The sequence below is a fragment of the Cryptomeria japonica genome, chromosome 1 (genome assembly GCF_030272615.1).
Source record: "Cryptomeria japonica chromosome 1, Sugi_1.0, whole genome shotgun sequence".
NCBI lineage: Eukaryota > Viridiplantae > Streptophyta > Pinopsida > Cupressales > Cupressaceae > Cryptomeria > Cryptomeria japonica.
The window spans coordinates 493021175-493041659 of NC_081405.1; the positions used below are offsets into that span (position 1 = coordinate 493021175).

At 35.9% G+C, this 20485-nt stretch overlaps 2 protein-coding genes across 3 annotated transcripts; both read left to right on the forward strand.

Annotated features, from left to right (window-relative positions):
* Nucleotides 1-480: 480 nt before the first annotated feature.
* LOC131073489 (3-methyl-2-oxobutanoate hydroxymethyltransferase 1, mitochondrial) lies at nucleotides 481-19289 on the forward strand. Its single transcript, XM_058009922.2, has 6 exons — nucleotides 481-958; nucleotides 2061-2206; nucleotides 2550-2756; nucleotides 2832-2978; nucleotides 18328-18381; nucleotides 18580-19289. Exons 1-6 carry the CDS (start codon nucleotides 619-621, stop codon nucleotides 18832-18834), a joined length of 1149 nt encoding a protein of 382 aa, XP_057865905.2. The 5' UTR covers nucleotides 481-618; the 3' UTR covers nucleotides 18835-19289.
* On the forward strand, nucleotides 2985-8486 carry LOC131073490 (uncharacterized). 2 transcript variants are annotated; one of them, XM_059218834.1, is made up of 4 exons: nucleotides 2985-6252; nucleotides 6519-7176; nucleotides 7285-7693; nucleotides 7807-8486. In XM_059218834.1, the coding sequence occupies exons 2-4, from the start codon at nucleotides 7006-7008 to the stop codon at nucleotides 8307-8309; spliced, it is 1083 nt and encodes a 360-aa protein (XP_059074817.1). In that variant the 5' UTR covers nucleotides 2985-6252; nucleotides 6519-7005; the 3' UTR covers nucleotides 8310-8486. The 2 variants fall into 2 exon arrangements, with proteins under 2 accessions (XP_059074817.1, XP_059074824.1); XM_059218841.1 differs by having other exon boundaries at nucleotides 7834-8486.
* Nucleotides 19290-20485: the final 1196 nt, after the last annotated feature.

A 20485-nucleotide genomic window follows, 5' to 3' on the forward strand; every position in this document is an offset into this window, starting at 1 on the left:
GACCATATGAACTCGAAACCAAATTTTATAAGTAGAGGACTTGACAAATAAATTACTATTTGAAATACTTGTATAAAATTTTGAGACAAAAAAAATAGTATACTTATATTTAAAAAATATATGTAAAATATGCCGAGAGATCTTATAATAGAAAAGAATCATTTGTAAAGTCCTGCATGCATAAAAGCAATGACATATTTCATGCATTTACCCGTCATTTGCATGTCAAATTGTTTCAAAAATAGATTTTTGTTTAGAGACATTTTAATGTCATTATAGATACCTCTCCACATAATTAAAATACTCCACTATAAACCCCCTCTCCCATGTAACTCTCGTTAAATTAAGAAGGGACCTAGAGATGCTGCTGTAAGCCTTTAAAACATTAAACACATGGTGAATGGCTTATCCATTATCGGACTATTAATAATTGCATAGATTATGATTTATCTTTCGTCACGGACATATATTTAAAGGGCAAATAAGGAACAAAATGACCAGATACTATTTCTCCAAATGCTGTACTTTATGGAGGCCTGCTAAACATTTTTTTTAGCAATTTAATTGTTGCCTCGTCTGAATGCTCAACAGTAAAGGACGTGTGCAAAGCTGTATTCAATGCGCATGGCTCAACATCTTAAACATTTGTGCAGTAATTCGTGGCTATCAAAAGGAAAAAGAGTAATAATGAAAACGAGGAGAGTTGAGGAACTTCTGCAAAACCATTTTGATCTTTCTTCTTCTATGACGGGTTTGCGCGGAATGTCTAATCTTCCTGAAAATGCTGTTTATGGAGGACCCCAGTCCCAATCCCCATGGAAAAGGATTACTTTAAACCACCTTACTGCTAAATACGAGAAAGGAAACCCAATCACAATGGTCACTGCATATGATTACCCCTCTGCAGTTCATGTGGACATAGCTGGCATCGACATCTGCCTAGTAGGAGATTCTGTGGGTGAGATATCTATACAATCAAATAGAAGTGAATAAAATTGCCCATATATGTAAGATGTTTGAAATCTTTTTGCTCAATGATTTTGTCCTTTCAGTATTATTAGTTATTGTAGTTTTACAGTACTTTCATAAAATAGCTATTTTTTAAATTGAAAAGCTGGCATTGCGTAACTGAAAACAGAAACAATTTCAGCTATTTTATTCCCAAGAAAAAGTGGGTTCTGGAGATCGCGCACCTCTATAATCCCCCCTGCATTGCTAGCACTATCAGAGTATCACTCAATAAACATCTATTTTACTTCGTCTAGTTGAAATTTTTCCTGCCACATCCATGGAGCATCATTTAGGCAACATTCCTCTTAACATCCACTAAATATCACGAAGATAGAGACCACATATTGTGGGCGTGCAATATATGATTTGCTGAAAGTCAATTCAACTGCTCTGTCAAGCAATTTACATTAAAGCAAAGAAAACACGAAGTATGGAAGGGAGGCAGAGTGGCACGCGTCAAGTATTTTAGGAGTAATTGAAAGTCAAATCCTCTTCAATACCACCAAGCTGCATTTAGACAGAAATCACCATTAAAGGTGCGGTAGTTACTCTTCCCAGTAGTCTGGTTCTAATCGAAAGTCAATTCCTTGGCCACAGACACCAAACCCCATCAAGATAGAGATCACTTGCATGGGGCTTACCCCGGGGGCGATACACTCAACTAACATGGGATTAATGAAAGAGGAGGCAGGCATGCCCTCCAACTGGTTTAGAATTAGTTGAGAGCCAATTCATCCACCATATACATCAAGACAGATTGAGACAGACCACAAAAAGTAGGAGTAGGCACAGCTCAGCCAGTCTAGTTATAATTGAAAACCAAACCTTCTACCACATCTACCAAACTGCATCAAGACATTGATACTTAAAGTCAGGTCAGGCATGTCCTCCAACTAGTTTATAATTAATTGAAAGCCAATTCCTCTGTTGCATCTACCAAGCTGCATTAAGTAAGCAATCATTTAAAGTGGGGCACCTAACTGTGAGAATTGAACCTGGATTACCTTTCTGATATTTGTTTTGGATTGGCTGGTGTCTTGTTTGAATAGGAATGGTGGTGCATGGACATGATACAACCTTGCCTGTCACATTGGAGGATATGCTGCTTCATTGTCGTGCAGTAGCTCGGGGTGCTTCCCGACCTCTCCTTGTTGGGGATTTGCCTTTTGGCAGCTATGAAGAAAGCAAAGAGCAGGTATTTGTTTACAGTATACTTATTTCTTGGAGTTAATTTTCATGGAGTTGATTTGTATTTCCTACAAAATTTAATCTAGGTAACACTACTATAGATTGATTTCAATACGAAACAAATGCATTAGCCTTGATGTTGAATGAAGCAGAATGTTTGTTTCTGTTTTGCAAACACTCCGGAGTCTGCAACGCCAAGGCCAATGCATTTACACCCACATGATTTGGTTACTTTAGAGTTGTAAGGTCTTATTTACATATTTAATCCAGGTGTATTTTCATCACCTGCTTATACATTTATTTATTAGTAAAGGTATGGAAAATATCATTCATAGTTGATTGTATGGCAGGCAGTTGCAAGTGCAGCTCGCATGTTGAAGGAGGGAGGAATGGATGCAATAAAGCTTGAAGGAGGCACACCGTCCAGGGTTACTGCAGCAAGAGCTATAGTTGAGGCAGGGATTGCAGTCATGGGACATGTGGGATTGACTCCTCAGGCAATAAGTGTTCTGGGTGGATTCAGGCCTCAGGGTAGAAATGTTGCTAGTGCAACAAAAGTAAGTTTCATGACATTGAGAATTCATCACAATATGGTTTATTCATGCCTCAGGGTAGAAACCTTTTGCTTGCAGGTTCTGGAAAGTGCATTGGCTTTGCAGGATGCAGGATGTTTTTCTATTGTACTTGAATGTGTGCCCTCTCCTGTGGCAGCAGCCGTCACTTCTTCTCTTCAAATCCCTACTATAGGGATTGGAGCTGGGGCTAATTGCAGTGGTCAGGTTGCTTATTTTTTATCTCTATTTTATAATTTCTCTCTTTCTTTCTTCTCGTTTATATTTTAATCAAGCTTCTTTTACTGAGAAAGGCTCTAATACATCAAAACATCATTACTGCAAACTTGTACATTGAAAATTCAGTTGTGAAGTATACACAAAAAGAATTGCATAATCTAGACACGTCTGTCATTACAATTTTTTATGTAGGGTGTGCTATCTGCCATTATTTGTCAGTTATGTTCATGTGGGGATATTATCAAGAAGCAGAATTTTATGGCTTCATGCACAAATCTGTCATTTCTCTGCCTGGTGACAAAACCACTCTGTTATTGTTTTGCAATATTTTGCAAGCTGGACAATGTGTTTTATTCTTGCTGAATACATACTATTTTTTAGTCTTAATCTTATATTTCATTGGTTTTGATATAATGCTTAGTTCTTCCAATGGCCATGCATTTCTTTGAGACCGAATTATCCAGTGTTAGTATTGCTTACTAGTTACTAATATATAAATTTGAAATTTCTTTCTCAAATGGAATATTCTTCCATATGGTTGGAACCATAGTAAGAAAATCTTTTGGGAAAAAAATCAGCAAACCAAAATATCAAGATCTTTTAACAGAACTGGGATATAATCAAGGAAACTTTGGATTTTAGAATAAAATTAAAAAATGCAAAAAAGGGGAAGAAAACTTTTATATTTTAAAATTTAAAATTTTAAAGGCATTTCAATAGCATGGTATAGAGAGAAAATAAAATAAGAGTTTGGCCCATGAATTGTGGAATATAGTTGATTACATTGTATTGCACAATGCATCTGACATAGTGCACAAATAATAACTAGATGGTGATAGTTTTCAAATTTTCAATTGCAATCTATTTTGTGCAAAGTCAGCCCACAAATTGAATATGAAGTTCCAAAAACTCAAATGTAGCCAATTACTCTTACTGTTACGAAGAGAGCTACACTAAAGGTTTGGATGTCTTGATAAAGGTCTTGGGTCAGAGCCTCCGTAAGTTGTGCAACCAAATTACTATCAAGGTTGGCCTCTGTTAGGATGTAAAAATCATTAGGATCAAAAGGGACATCATCATTTTTAATCCACTCAAAATCAGTATTGATTTCATCAAGGTTAATTGACTGTTTTTCTTCTATTGTACGTGATGGTTTAGGTATAAAAATTAGATTTGGCAATTGAAAATTAAAAAAAAAATAATGATTACAATTTATAATTACAGTTTCAAGTGTTTCAAAAGCTAACCTTGAGATTTTTTTAGCTTCAAGTGGAAGTTGTGGTGAGCAAACACCATGTTATTCATCGGATATTGTATTAGACAGTTCTGTTTCTTGGAGTGTACGTGTTCAAAATTGCTCCAAGTACACTCACAAGTGGATAAACTACATCGTTGGCTCAAAATACACATTGCCATCCATCGAAATTTGTTATTCTTTTGCCAGAAAAAATCTCACCATTGCACTAAACAACACAAATTATTTTGAAATGATATCATGTAAGATCTTCTAAAAGCTTAACTCATTTAATGTGCATGTCTACAATAGAGAGACTGTCAAAAATTTATGGAGTCTACTTGAGTTGAAAACCATCCTGCATTGCATGGCAGCCATACATGAGAAAAAACCCCTTGCATGCTTGTGTATTGGGAACTCTAATAAAATTGCATCTAACTTTGCTAGTGTAGGGAACATTTTTTCCATGCACGTGAATAGGCCTTGTGTGACCCCAATGTCATCTTTGAATGAGGAGCTATAGAACAATGACAAATTTAAATAGTATCCAGGAACATACAGATTGGAGTACATATGTCAATCCCATCTCCTATCAATTATGTCCCACAATGGCATGTACGTGTCTCTATTATTTTTCATTCTACCCCTCATCACCTCCTTGGCCCTATTCATAGGCTCATACAAATAGCCTATGGTGGCAATATCCCCATCCACGAGTTTCAAAACTTTTATTAGAGGCTCTAAAAATTCAACCACTTGTTTTGCAGCATTCCAAAATCAAACAGAAAATTGTACCCTACCATTGTTATTCCATCCATTTGATTGGCGAAGCTAAACTCCATCCACTCATTTGAAACAAGCATTCACTTCAAATTGTTTTTCTATTGGCAAAGAGTCTTCAATGCAAGCAAATGTATAGCAAATCTTGTCACCTTTGCTTAAATTAGCTTTGTCTTTTGTGAAACGATGCATCATACACAATGCCTTTGTGAGATTGTAGATAAATTTGATAATAGTGCAAATCTTTTGCAATATCTCCTTAACCCACTCAAATTTTCCAATTTTCTTTTAGGGTTATATTAAGGCTATGTGTCATGCATGGGGTAAATAACATAGAGGGATACTTGTCCATTAGGAGACTCCTAGTAGCAACACAAGCATCACCATTGTCTATAATGAACTAAACAACATTTGATGGCCCTACATCTATTACCACTTTGTCAAACAATTTGAACAATGCAACCTTGAATTTGATCTTATCTAATGCATCCACAAATTTTAAGAAGATTGTACCAATATCACGGGAGACGAGGAAATTGATGAGAGTTTGGTTCCTTCTATTTATCCACCCATTTGACAGTATGGTGCATCCCTAAGTCACAAGGTTCGAATTCGAATTCGAATTCGACAGCCATGAAATTCGGATGAAATTCGACAAGGGAAAAATTCAAAAAAAAATTCGGATAAAATTCGCCTTCTATAATTTTGTTTATTTTAAATCAGAGAAACGAGACTCGCTCGGACTCGCCCAGACTCGGCGAGTCCGAGTACAAGTCAAGCCTGGCAAGTCGCAAGGGCTTGGACTCAGACTCGTCCGAGTCAGGCCTGGCGAGTCCCAGGGGCTCGGACTCGGACTCGTCCGAGTCTGGCGAGTAAAATCGCCAGACTCGCCGAGTTGGCGAGTTTGGCCCAAACTCGCCAAACTCAGCGAGTCCCGAGCCCCAGACTCGGCCGGCGTGGGCCAACTTAAAAACACAAAAAAAAAATATATTGCAAAGTTTTTTAAGTCCGTTTTTTTATGTTAATTATCTTCTATCCCTAAAAGTGACTTTCATTTCATTCACTTGCAAAAAAAGGAGGAGTAAAGTGAGTTGGGAAGAAAATCAAGGGTGCATAGAAGAAAAACCAGCAAGGAGGAAACTCAAGTTTTCTTCAATTTGTCACATTGGAGCTGCATTGTGTTTCAATTTGGTGCATCAAGAGTTGGATAGGAAGACTTTGCAACTCGTTTCAAGCTTGGTGTAAGAGGTACGGTTGTTTTTTTTAAGTTTAGTTTGTTTCTTGTATGCAAAAATTCCATTTTGTATCCATTTATTTTGAAAGTTTTACATCTTCTTTCAAAATCTTTTGTATTTGTGTATGTAGCATGTAGTATGTAGCTGTAGTGTTGTACTATGTAGGGTTTATAAATTTCTTTTTTTTTTAAAGTAGGGTTTGACAAACCCTACTTTAGTTTTTTTGAATGTATGTGATATGTATTAATTTTATTTTGTATTTGTAATGTTTTATTGCAGCAAACTTCACTTTATTATTTCAATTTGCCTCAACTTCAAGTTTCACAAAACTATCCTAAAATGTCTACTTTAGCTTCTAGACCCCCCATTAGAAAGGACCCTGCTTGGAAATATCATGAGGATTTTCCAGGGCAAGGAAAGGGGCAAACAAAATGTATGTTTTGCAAAACAATATTCCATGGAGATATATATAGGCCGAAATTCCATATTGCTGGTGTGCGTGGACATGATGCCGAACCATGCCTAAAAACAGTCCCTGAGGCCGTACGTGATTGTTATGTAATGGTTGAGGAGATTGAAAGGAAAAAGAAACAAAAGGAGGATTGAGCGGCCATTGGGAGAGAGACAGTTTTAGGAAGAGGGACATAGTTAGGTTGTGTTGGAGGCCCTTCTTCCTTACCTCCATATCGTCCCACTCAGTTTGCTACTACTGGTGCTTCCGTTTCTGCTTCTGCTTCTATAAGTGGCAGTGCCACTGCCACTTCTCATGCTCCTACCACTAGTAGTTGTAGTGGGAATGTTACCATTGGACCTACATATGATTGTTGGTGAGGAGTGGTCTTCCTCATCCTATGCTACCACCCCTGCAAGGATAGATATGGCAGACTGCATTTTTGATGAGCAAGGCTTTTGGGTCCCTTGTGATGAGATAGTGAAGGTAATTTTTTTATAAATTCTACAATTTAACTTCATGTTTTATAACTTATTATATGTATTCTCTTATTTGCTCATTTTTCTAAATTACACAATATTTTCAATTTTGCAGTTTGTTAAGCCCTTGGTGGTTTTGTTGCGAGTTGCGGATGGAGATAAGCCCGCAATGGGCTATATATATGAGGGCATGGATAGGGCGAAGGAGGCCATCAGATTTGTCTATGGAGCAGATCAGAGCAAGTATGGTCCCATTTGGGAGATCATTGATAGGAGATGGCATCATCAGCTTCATAGGCCCATCCATGTGGCAGCCTATTATCTGAATCCGGCATTCCGTTTTATCCCTTCTTTCAAGGCTGATGTGGAGGTCCTTAATGGGCTATATGCAATCATGGAGAAGATGGGACCTGCTGGTACTTCTCAGATAGACCTTTTTCGAGAGCTACAGATGTTCTCAGATGCACCAGGGGAGACCTTCTCTCGTCCTGTCGCCAAAGAGGGTAGGACAACTATGATGCCAGGTAAAAATAAATTGGAAGGCTTAATTTTAGTTTTATTCAATACTATATTGTAACTTGTTAAATGAGTTCATGAGTGAGACTGATTTTATTTATTTTTCTCATTTCAAACTCAGATCATTGGTGGAACTTTTTTGGCCCAGAGACACCAAATATTCAGAAGTTGGCCATTCGCATCTTGAGCCAACCATGCAGTGCATCAGGTTGTGAGCGCAATTGGAGTATGTTTGAGCACATACACTCCAAGAGGCGCAATAGATTATCTGTGGAGAAGATGAATGATCTCGTCTTTGTTCACTACAACCTCCGCCTGAGAATGAGAAAGAATGCAATAGTTGACATGTCTCCTATCATTCTAGATGAGGTTGATCTTGAAGCAGAGTGGGCCAATGAGAATCAGACAGCTCCTGGGACTCCTACAACTGTATTTAGTGATGATGACATTGATTGGATCAACCAGGTAGATATAGAGGCTGAGGCTGTAGCCATGGCAGAGAAGGAGCAGAGAGCACGAGCAGAGACAGGAAATACTGAGACTCAGAGTGACACAGCTGTTCCTGATGTTGGTGAGCATGACACAGCTGTTCCTGATGTTGGTGAGCATGGCATGGTGTCATGAGGAGCGACTATGGCTGCTGAATCATCCAGGACCTACTTTAAACGCTTTCGCAGGGGGCCAGGACGAGAGGGTGCACGGCCCTCTGAGCCATAGGCTTGTACACTTGTTGTTGTATTTAGTATTTAGTATTTACCTTTGGTATTTGTATGAAATATTTGATGATGATCATATGATGACATGGATTTTTTATTCCATGAGTTTTGTAATATTGTATACATTTGACAATATTTATATATCTATGTTTGTTATTTTCTTCAGCTACAATTTGTGTTTATGCTTATGTGATTGATGTATACTTGTGTATGTAATCAAATGAGCCGAGTTTAATGATGTTTTTGTGTCTTTAAGGTGTATTCAATAAAAGGTGTCTGAAACAAGTTTTAAATCTTTAAAAATCTCTAAAATTCTTGAGTTTTTCACTTTCCCGAGTCCAGCCGAGTTTGGAGCCGAGTCTGACGCTGAGTCCCAAGTCCGAGTCGGCCTTTCCGAGTCTGAGCCGAGTCCGAGTCCCGTTTCTTTGTTTTAAATATATGTATACTTCTAATAAATTATCAAAATAGCGACCCTTGTTGGACAAAATCCGAGGGCGACCCAGCAGTTGCAGACACCCATGACCCAATAGATACAAAGCATATTCAAAGAATACCCACGACCAGCTGAGTTGTGTTTAGAGGCGGATAGCAGTGCTTTATAGAAGAAATTCGATTAAATCCAATTTTTTTTTATAGAAGTTTGAAATTCGATTAAATTCGAACCTCATCCATGAAAATCGCCGTATCTTGTGACTTAGGTGCATCCTATCTTTTCACAGACTATTCAATGTTTGTTAACAATATTCTTAACATATCGTATTGTATCATTGAGCATATCAACCCTTAGTGTCTCAACTGATGGAGCTTTCAATCCAAGACCAACAGCTGCAATAACATCCACCATGTCTTGTCAGTAAGAAAATCTAGCAATATGAATGGTAGGCTAGAGTAGAACCAAAAATTCGCAATAGCCTTTTTTGTCTATTCATGGACTTTACTTTTCAAGTGGTCTGTGATCCTAGGGAAGTATGAGCTGCAAAGAAATAATTAATGTTTCTTCTACCTATGTTTAAGTCATGTGCCATAGAAGTAGGTGTTGACTGAGTCTGCCTCAAAGGCTCTTGTGCACTGTCTCATCCGTGATCCTAGGGAAGTATGAGCTGCAAAGAAATAATTAATGTTTCTTCTACCTATGTTTAAGTCATGTGCCATAGAAGTAGGTGTTGACTGAGTCTGCCTCAAAGGCTCTTGTGCACTGTCTCATCCGTGATCCTAGGGAAGTATGAGCTGCAAAGAAATAATTAATGTTTCTTCTACCTATGTTTAAGTCATGTGCCATAGAAGTAGGTGTTGACTGAGTCTGCCTCAAAGGCTCTTGTGCACTGTCTCATCCAAAGGATTGTCACTACTCTCTATAAAATTAGAAGCCACATTTTAGCCTTACCATTAGAAATTGCCTGAAGAGCTTGTTGTGCCTGGTATGTGATATTTTTAGGTCATAGTTTGCATGTAGTGGTGCCACACCTTGGCTTCTTTGCCAAATGCCATTTGAAGCAATATATGCCTCCATTGATATCATTTAAACAAAAATTGAATTTGACTTTATTTGTACCTGAGATTGATTTGCATTATGCCCAGGCAAAGTCTTTTTGATGCAACGTGTTGACCAAATCTGCAAAAAAATATGAATTCAATCTTGTAGGAAAAATCACTTCAGTCCCTATAGCCCTAAAATATACCTCGGGGGCATCACTTTACACTGTGTGAGAGGGTAATCTTGCCGAATGCTGTGTTCGATACAATGTAGAAGGCTTAAGGACAATTTTTTTGCAAATGAGTACATTGGATTTCCTGCTAATGTTAGTACTTCAACAAATAAATCTAATATATCTTTGTTAAGCATGTAGAAGTCAAACTTTTTTGGTAAATTGAAAAAAGTTCCAAAAACTCATATCAAGGGATTTGAATAATGAAGTCAGTGATAACAAAGCATACTGCATACAAATGAAGGAAATATGACTTCAGAAGCTTGCAGCTTAAGTCTAAACATTGATTTGAGATTTCAATCTGTCCACTTCTTCATTTCAATGCGAGTTTTTTATATATCCTTAAAAAATCTTTGTAAAATCACTAAAAATCTGTTACATTTTGTTTGATTAATTCTGACCCCACCACACTCATCAATCCCAAATACGATATGTAGTTTGCTTTTGTCAAAAATTTCCTTAGGTTAGTTTGCAAACTTTGTTCTCACTGGCTGGCAGTGCAGATAGAAGCCTGTGGATTTTTCTAGTATAACTGGGAATCCTGTTAATGATTTGTATTTGCAGTACATGTTTAAACCATGTGGATTTTTGAATCATTTACAAGCTCTTGTTTTGATTCAATGATATGTCTTCCGTCGTTACATTAATCAACTTTGTTGAAACGTGATACTTCATTTAAATTGCTGCTGCAGTGCCTTTATATTGTTGCTATTGCATTTTAATCAGGTTCTGTTTTACATTGGTTTTTAAAGCTGCTTGAAGCTATCTGGGAAGCTTCTTTCTCTTCCATCATTTATTCCGTTATGACCTTTTTTAAAATGCATCCCGTTACAATTTAAGCTGCTCTTCTTTACCTTATCTCTGGCATGCGAAGTAAAGAAAAACGTAAATTAATTTATCTAGATATATGAAGAGGCCCTGGCTTGCGCATGTAAGATGTGTTGTATTTAAAAATAATTATGATATTACGATGATAACAAAAAAAGGGCTTTTAAATGCAAAAGCTAGCATTTGGCGTCAATGAATTCGCTCTTTTTGAATTTTTTTTGGTTGTTCCGAATTTCTTAGTCTAAACATTGATGTTTTATTTTTATACTGATGTTTTATCTGTCTTTTATATAAATAGAATATAAAATCTCCTCGATAATGATAATGAACAGGTGAATCAGTGATTCCCTGTTAATAGAGCCGAGCTAAGATGTGTAGCCGCAGTCGCCTTTTTCACCCTCGTGGTCACCTTCAGACCAGTCGTAGACTCCTAATATTCAGTTTTAACTTTTGCCCTAGACGCGTCGAAATATTCTGTGAAAAGAAGTTTCCTTCTTTGCCCTACCCTCGTCGAAATATACAGTGAAAAAAAAGTGTTTTTCGTTTGCCTTTAGATCAGATAAAAACCCAATTGCTTAGATTCATGGGTCGCGTCAGTTAAAAGGGTAGTTAGAAAAACGAAAATCTAAAATGCGTTTAGGGACGATTTAATTCCGTTTCAATCTGATTAAAATGCGTTTGAACCTGATAAAATCGGTCAAATTTCGTTGACCAGGATTTGTTTGAAAAATCTCGATTGTTTTAGAGATAGAATCGCCAGCGGGGCCGATCCACAATTATTTACCATTTTTTGAATAAAGTAAGCCTACATTTTCCGTCAAAGTTCGATAAGATCTCCTTAATTCATTCTTCTGTTTTATTTCTTCTCTATTCGGAGCTACTGATATTAATAGGGCCTTTTGTCTAGTGAGTGTTTAAGGATGTGACAACATGTATTTTAAGGCATTTTCTCATTCACAATATGCAATGAAACGGAAAGGTTCCAAGCAACCATATTTTTGAATTGTTATCGATGAGACAATCACCCTTGAGATTACCCTTATTTCTAGCACATGTGCATTTGACTTCTTTGTGTTTCCCCATATTTATCTCAAGCCTGTGACTAGTCTTGTAGTTCTTGGATTGTCCATTTGATATTGAATTTTATTATATTAATACTTACTTTTTCATTCCCTTTTCTGCGCATCAAATCCATGTTTGATGCTTTCAATTACACTGCTTATAAAGTTTTTTCAAGCTTACCAATTTCACTGGTCTCTTCTAGTTAGGTCAGTTAATCAGAGAGCCAGGATTCCGTGTTTGATGAAGTGTTTCTTTTGATTAAGGGTCTTTTATGATAAAGTATTAATCAAATCCTTTTAACTCCCTATTTCTATGCCTTATGTCGGATCAATTGAATCCTTGACATTGAATAAAAAGGTAGCTTCACAGATCTTTCAACTCAGACTATCATGGGTGACTGTTTTCTCATTTATTTTTTCACTTCAGCTTAGAATGGCAAGTAAAATCTTTTATCTTGCCAAAATATTAGTTACTGGCAATCAGTTGAGAATGATGTCAAGGAACTCCTTTGGATTTTTTCCTTCTAGTTAGAAGACAAGTATTGTGCATCTATTTGACTGAAATAATCTACTTCTTAATATACTATATTCATCTTGAACAAGTCGGATGTGCAAGTTCACAAAATCAGTGATCAGTGAGCATACTGAATTCCGGATTTCACTGTCAGTAACCTCTAATTCAGAAGTACAAGATGTTTGGAAAAGATCATTGGAAGTTAGTGCAAGTTAGGCACCAATAATTTTCAGATAGACATAAATTGACTTTAAACAGTTATTAATCAAATGTCTTCTAAATTGTCAATACGAAACCAGGAGATGGTGTTCAGATGCTTTTTTATTTTGTGAATGTGAAGCTTATAGAATTTTGGTCTGAGAGAAAGCTGTAATCATGGATTCATGTCTATTTTGAGAAAATGTGTTGATTTCTGACTTGCATCAATGAGATTTTACACATATTTCACCTCTGATATCCACACGTACCTGGTAACAATGGAAAATATTGAAGGATGACAGCCATTTGTTGCAGATCATTATAGATATATAATGAATGAAAAAGGAAAGAAAGAAAGAGAAAGAAACTAAAATAAATGCTCACAAATGAGCAACGTAGGTAAAAGAGGACTCAAAGTTACAACGAACTATAGTAGCAATAGGAAGGCAACTAAATTTCTTAACAAAGAACTTGAGTAATGACAGAAACAAAATCAGCAATGAAATTTAAATCCAAAATCCCTAAGGTATTGTGAGTACGCTGCAAAAGCTATGAGTGTGTAATCCATGAGATAATTTTTAGTATAATCTCATTCTCTTATGGCACCAAAATTGTTGGTCTGTTGAGCTTTCAACCACTGTGAATTTACCAATACAGAGACTATTGACGCCCTTTGGAAAGCAGCTACAGATTCCAGGAGCTGGTGGAGCTATCATTGGACAAAACAACATAGCCTAATCCACTTTATTTTAATCTGTCCATTTTCATAATGTGATATTGGAATCCAAAAATTGCTGTCCACTAATGAGACTATGCCTTTTAAAAGTTATATATGAATGCTGGTGTATTCTGCAGTATGAATTTCATAATTCTGTACACAACTCGTTCCTGTTCAGTAGCAGAAGATTTTTCTAACTTACTCTTAGCAATACACACTTGATTGTAGCCATATTTCATCTGTTAAAGAATAAACTTAGTTACGCAAAGTAACTTCAATAATATCATTTGTAGGGGAATGGTCTGACACAATTGCTTTGTCTATAATCGATGCATCCTCTTAACTTGTCAGAGTTGTTCTGTGGCTGAAACCACCAAGTGACATACCCGCTCCGACTTTTTTATGGAAGAAATAAAGTCAGCTGCCAATATTCTGTAAAAATCCTACTCAATGTTCAATTCGTAATTCCTGTTCATTCTGTGAGGTCTGCATTCCATAGGTTTGATCCAAGGGATATGTTCAATCCTCGTTTTCCCTTTTTGACAACAATGCTGACCATTCACTACAGTTTTTTGCAAATATATCATTCAAAAATCCTGCAATGGTTGTCATGTCCAGTACAACTCTGGAATTGATAATGTTCTTTCTTTATTTTGATGTAAACATCAGCCTACTTAGTGAGGTTTTGAGGTATAATTTCTACATTTTGCCTTTCTATTTCCTTGACTATGGGGAAATGAGATTGGATGGACATTTGGTGGTCATCATTTTTGACAAAAAAGGCTTGTAACAATAGCAACATCAACAAAATCCTATTTACACTCTTGACTTTTTTCCATGGTACATACAGAACTTTAGCCTAAAACGTGCTTGGCCTCCAAGGCAAGTCTATTACATGAAATGATATTCTTATAGTTTTGCTTCTTGTTTAACAGTTTCTCCTCTGATGACTCCAAACTAGTCTAAGATGCAATATTAGTTCCCAGGCATTTTGTTGCTTGTCTTCAAATTTGAATTCCTTCGAGGAATTGCTTATAGAGTCCTAGTTGGAGGAATGTAATTTTACTTCTTCTATACGGTGCCAAGTGAGGGAATAGATGATAAAAATATGCAAAAAAGGTGCAATCATTCTTCTTCATTTGACAGCAAGGCCAATGTGTTTGTTTGTTCAACAGCAAGTTTTCTTCCACTTCAAATGTCATTTGCAATAACGAGAAGGTACTAATATCTATGTCTTGACTCTTCGACAAATGATTTTTGGATGCCTAACCCATGAAGTGACCCTCTTATCAATAATTTCAAAGAACTAAATAATGCAATATTTCAATTCTCCCAGAGCCTCATGAAATCCACCAGTTTGAATTTTCTGATTGGACACTTATTTCTTACCTCACTTTACATGGAGCTCAATTATTTCTTTCCTCACTTTACATGGAGCTCAATTTTCTTCATTTGCTTGATAGGTGACTTTGTCTTTCTTTTCTTTGTTGATGTCTGTCTTTGAACAATGGCATATGCATCTTTATAACATGTACGTTTGATGCATTGACAGCCTGAATTCCTTTTGTCAGTACATCACGCATAGTGAGACTGAGAACTATATTCAGGTATTTGAATATCCCCAAAAAACCATGTAACTGTTTATCTTCGATATTTTGTGCCACAGTACAGAAGTCATATTCTTCAGACTCCTATTTTATGTTACCTTTCTGATTGAAATTGATTAGTTTTTTATCAAGTAGTCTATGAACCCACATAAATTGTATAAGTGAAAATCTTCTTGTTCTTTCCATGACCGCTCTAATTTTTGGTGATGTTTCAATATGTCTCCTCTCTCTTTTTCCATAAATGTGACATCAATTATGTTGTGTTGGATTCCATGTGTGTCAACTCTTCAAATGGAAAACCACATTTACAAAACTCATGTTTCACAGCATTCTCATATCCAAAAGGGCAATGGTCTTAAATTGTCTTTTGTTTCCTATAGGAAAAATTTATAATCTCGTGCAGCATATTTGATACTTGTATTTTTCTTCTTTGTTTTGAACTTTATCTAACAAAAACATCAAATCATCATCCTCTTAGTTTTATAGTTTGAGGTTGTCTTCATGGTCTCCTCATAGCTTGAAAATTGTACTTATTTGTTTGTTTTTTTATACCTGCATTCTGCCTAGCTATGAACTGATCTTTTTGCAACTCATGCTGGATCCCTGAGGGAATCTTACTTAACAAATATTTAAATATTTTATCATAATCCATCACACTTCCTTTCAGTCTTTTCTGTATTTGATCTCACTCTTTGGAGGCTTAAATGCTCCTCTTCTGGAACAAAAACACATTCAGAAAGACCATTTTTGCTATGATCTATTCTCCAGGACTTACTCTCATTATTGAATATCAAAGTCATTGAAGGGATATTTGTCTGGAAGTGTGTCCCAAAACATTAATCCTAAAAATTAAAGAGGTCTGTCCTCATGACAAATCTCTATGGAAACAAATAAATAAGAAGATTCTAAACTAATATTCAATAATTAAAACACAAAAGTCTATGTTCGTGGTCTTTTAAAAGTTTAGATTCAAATTCTGTCCTATTTGTCCCTTTCTTCATACAGTATTTTTGTTCTCTTACATAGCTAACATAAGCATTCAGTAAACAGTCCGTAGCATCTTATCTTGTAATAATTATGTGGATTTGTTTGTACACAACGTTGAAAAGAAATGAACTTTATCCAATTACATTGCTATGCTGCAGTAAGGTCCTCACATGACATACAAGAAGCTACACGAATGACAGGATGGTAATGAAGAGTATATTCTTCAATTTTTCCTGCACACTATTCTTAGCAGTCAGATTTGGTTCATGGATATTTTTCTCATTGTTATACCCTCTAGCTTATTCCTGCACTTGGTTTTTACCATGCTCTCATCTGTGCTTACTCTTGCCATCTTTGCCTTTCATAAATTGGCATATTTTCCATCCTTCAATCTTTTCCATGTTGCTTTTGCAATCTGCTTTTGGGTCATTGTTAAGAGTTCCAGTAGAGGTCACTTTGTGACCTTGCACTTTTTTTTTCCAAACTGTCTTATAATATTTTTGAAGGACTCAAGTAGTGTCCTTACTCTTTTTTCAAATTAAAATTAAAAAATCATTTCCTGCTCCAACAGATATTGATGTTTGAGGGGGAGACGAGGAGGGCAAGAGAGAGGAAGTCATTTCTAGCTTAAGTTTTTGTCATAATGACCTTTTTGCAAGGCTAACTGTATTGTATATATTTTTAATCTTTATGCTTTTTTCCCTTCAACAGCAGATATATATTTTTGCCATTTTATTCAAATTTTAAATGCAGGAATCTTATCGAAGATATCTTTCCTACTTGCTAAAAGGTGCCTGCATTTGCTGTTTCAACATAACAATCCAGAAGACACTGTAGTCCCTTCTTTGGGATTTTTTAAGAACAACTGTGAATTATGTTTCAAAAACCACATCATAATTAAAAAATAGGAAATATTTTATAACTTATTCGCAAGGACCATTGAGTGAAGGTGCTTGGCCATGTAACAAGAGTTTACTGCATTTGCAGTTCTACTTAGCAACAAAGAAGATACTATAGCCCCTTCTTTAGGGTTGTTAAGAGCAATTGTGAATTATGTTTCAAGTACTGAATGCTATGATTACAAAATAGAAAGCTTTATATAACTAATAAACAAGGACCGTGGAGTGAAGTGACAAAGTTATAGGCTCACGAAATAAATAAATGCAGTTGAAGAGATAGGATTACAAATGCAGTCATAAATTTAACACGAGCAAACACCTTTTTGACAATCATGATAATTCACTCAATTCATTCTAGGTGACCAGGATGATGATGCTTAATCTCCTAAGTTGTTTATTGCATTCACACATGGTTTATCTCTTTCGTATCTTGCTGAAATAGCTGGTGCATATATGATATGTTATGCGTACCTACCTTACTTGCAACTTAGATATTCTAATTTAATTTACTAAGTGTAATGCAAGGATGGTTTATGTTTTTGAATTTGTAAGCTAATTGGTTGGTGATACAAGGCAAGAATTTAGAAATATTCTAAAATTTCAAAATAGTGCATTCTGAAGTGCTTCAGACATTTTAAGAATCCAAAAAATGTAACATTTCAAATCTTGATTGTATACAAGCTTGTACAATTAGACTTCTTCGGCTAGCATCAGTGCTCCGGATTTTTAACATAAACATAGGATATTGAAATTTTGTATATGTTGAGGTAGAATCTGTGTGGAAGCCTCTCTCCATTGATGGGTAGCTTGTTTAAATGCTCATATGAGTGGATTTCTCTGCAGATTTTGGCTCACGTTATTTCCAAAAAGCATGCTTATGTGCTTTTCAAGAATATAAGGATGGGCTTCCAACTGCGTACTTTACATGATCTTTCAATGTCCATAAACGCACCATCTCATTGCAAGACAAACTTAAATCCCTAAGTATCTAATTAGGGTTATTTTGCTTATAAAAGCATTGCCATTTCTCTGTATTCATTAGCAGATATAAAAATGTGTAGGTGTGTGTTTTAGGCCCAAGGGGAGAAGACAAAGCTTGCCATTTTCTTTCTGCATGAAGCAGAAGGTTCACAATATGGTTCATAGCATGTTAAAATGCATTGAAAATAGATATAAGCAAGAAATGAGAAGATTTGACCAGAAGAAGCTTAATTTCTTTTTGGTTGATCGTTGCTAATGAAACTGTTAAGAAATTGCTCAATTTATTGCACACAACCTGGATTGAGTTTGCCTTAAGGCTACTGAATGATATCCACATCATGTATGTTCCATCATGTTCCTTTCTTTAATATGTTCCAAGTTCCAACGAATCCACTCTCATATTCGAAATTGGAATTCCTTCTTGCAGGTCTTGGTGTATCATGACTTGCTGCAGATGATGCAACATCCACATCATGCTCTGGTAAGTTTGCAATATCCTCCCTATTCAAGCTGGAGCATTAAATTCAATTTAGTTTGTTTTGTATTTTACCTCTCAAGTCTCATCCATTTTTGTAATAATGACAATTTATCTTTCAGATAAATAGAGAGAGAATTACAACAAAAAAGGGAAAAATCTTCATTCTATTTTTTCTTGATATTTTGTGTTTTCTCTTTCAAGGTTACTCCCAAATTCTGTAAGCATTATGGAAAGATAGGAGCTGCTATCAATGAAGCCCTGTCAAAGTATAGAGACGAGGTGGTCTCCAAGAAATTTCCATCTGCTGCTTATACTCCATATACAATCAATCAACCTGATTTGGAGGGTTTTATTACTGAGCTTCGCACGAGAGGATTAAACAAAGCAGCCACTGCTGCTGCTGCAGCTTCTGAGGATGATAATAGTGATCCCCCAATTGCTACTCTTCTAGACTAAAATAGAATGGGTGATTTTTTACTGTTTGTAAATATGAGACAAAGGAGCATAGGAGCACAGTTAACTGATACAGCTTCCTAGAATTAGAGCACAGTTAACTGTTACAGCTTCTTAGAATAAGAGCACTGTATTTGCTTATGTGAAAAATTAAAGAGGGAGACTTATGCCTTTTATTACATTGCCAAGCCAAATTAAGAGGCTAGATCTTAGTAGAAGTTTTCTGGTTTAAGGTGTTAATCCCACAACTTACCTGATGACATCAATAATAATTATACCTGGATATTAAATAAGTGACAAGAGAGCAAGGTGCTTTCACTGTCACAAGCACACACACAAGCATATCTCAGATTCTCGACTCACTATACTTGAACAGTTACACAGCAGAGCTGGAGGTTTTATCTACTCTAATTTTCCTTAAGATTAACAGTTACAATAAAGGATACAGGTTTAAATTGTGGAACAGCTCTCAGAATTTGTTGGATCCTTCGGTGTTTCCCTTGGGAATCGGTCTACTAGTTAATGAGGGTAGCCTTTTACTGGATTAGCTGATGCATTCTTTATATGAAAATCATCGTTGTTGGCATGCTCGTAAGCAAACTGAGGAAGTTATTTCAATTTTTTGTGGAGCCATGGATGAAATAGATGCATCCTTTTGGAAGAAATCTTTTTATCCTGGTATACAGCAATCCTGATTAGTCCCAAGATATAGGCATGTTTTGCAAAATGAAAAGTATATGATTTTTCAAGAACTATGAAGTCACAAATACATTTTTGTACTTATCCAAGTTCTGACTAACTCAGAAAACGTTAGCGATTCTTTCATGCTAGCAAAAAATTCTAGCTTCTGGTAATTCTAAATTCTTGTTGGCTTTGTATTTCTTGACTCACAATTAGGCTCGAAAAAAGAACTGGTCAAATAAATGGAAGAGTAGATAAGAAAATTATCAGTCTTAGTAAATATGATTCTCAGCGGCATATTTGTGATGAGACATCACGATTATTTTTTCCTTTTCTTCAACAGAGAATTGTATTTTTGGAGACCCCTCCTTTTATAAAATGTGGCTTGGAACTTTTGGCATGTTCTTCATTTTTCAAATTATCCTTTACTCTTGAGGTCAGGTGTAAGCTTAAGTTTGAAGAAAAAAATTGTAAATATAATTTTCAGCATCATTTGGATGACTTAGAAATTTATGTGCTAAGCTCATTCTGCTGAAAGTGTCTTTTTTTTACCGAGAGGAATTGAGAATTTAGTTTAAGCTCATTTTTCTTAGAAAGCTGATTTAGACTACTGATGCTAGGTTTCAATCCAAAATGCCTGCTCTCCCTTTTTGGCATAGGGAAGAAAATGATGCTCTATTATCTACTACTATGGTTCATCTGTTTTCAATCTCTGGTCTTAAGGACATTAAAGAAATCAATAATTGTTAGTCCTTTAACTGTTTATTATCACTATACTTTCAACTATATTCCAATGACAAGGACTACTTGCTATGTGACCCTTCCGTAAAAGTGGAATACTATAATCAGAGTGCATCAAGACCAAAGATTGAAAAAGAACATCAAAACATGTATTTTCTTGGGATAAGACAGCCAAATATTTGCTAGTCCTTTAACTATTTATTATCACAATACTTTCAACTATATTCTAATG

What these genes read in the sequence shown, in the direction of transcription:
- LOC131073489 (XM_058009922.2), top strand. Translation starts at nt 619, where the DNA reads ATGCGCATGGCTCAACATCTTAAACATTTGTGCAGTAATTCGTGGCTA. An exon ending in GGGCTAATTGCAGTGGTCAG is followed by an intron (nt 2,979 to 18,327) that starts GTTGCTTATTTT and finishes TCCTTCTTGCAG; the next exon opens with GTCTTGGTGTATCATGACTT. An exon ending in AACATCCACATCATGCTCTG is followed by an intron (nt 18,382 to 18,579) that starts GTAAGTTTGCAA and finishes TTCTCTTTCAAG; the next exon opens with GTTACTCCCAAATTCTGTAA.
- LOC131073490 (XM_059218834.1), top strand. Translation starts at nt 7,006, where the DNA reads ATGCTCCTACCACTAGTAGTTGTAGTGGGAATGTTACCATTGGACCTA. An exon ending in CTTGTGATGAGATAGTGAAG is followed by an intron (nt 7,177 to 7,284) that starts GTAATTTTTTTA and finishes TCAATTTTGCAG; the next exon opens with TTTGTTAAGCCCTTGGTGGT. An exon ending in TAGGACAACTATGATGCCAG is followed by an intron (nt 7,694 to 7,806) that starts GTAAAAATAAAT and finishes TTTCAAACTCAG; the next exon opens with ATCATTGGTGGAACTTTTTT.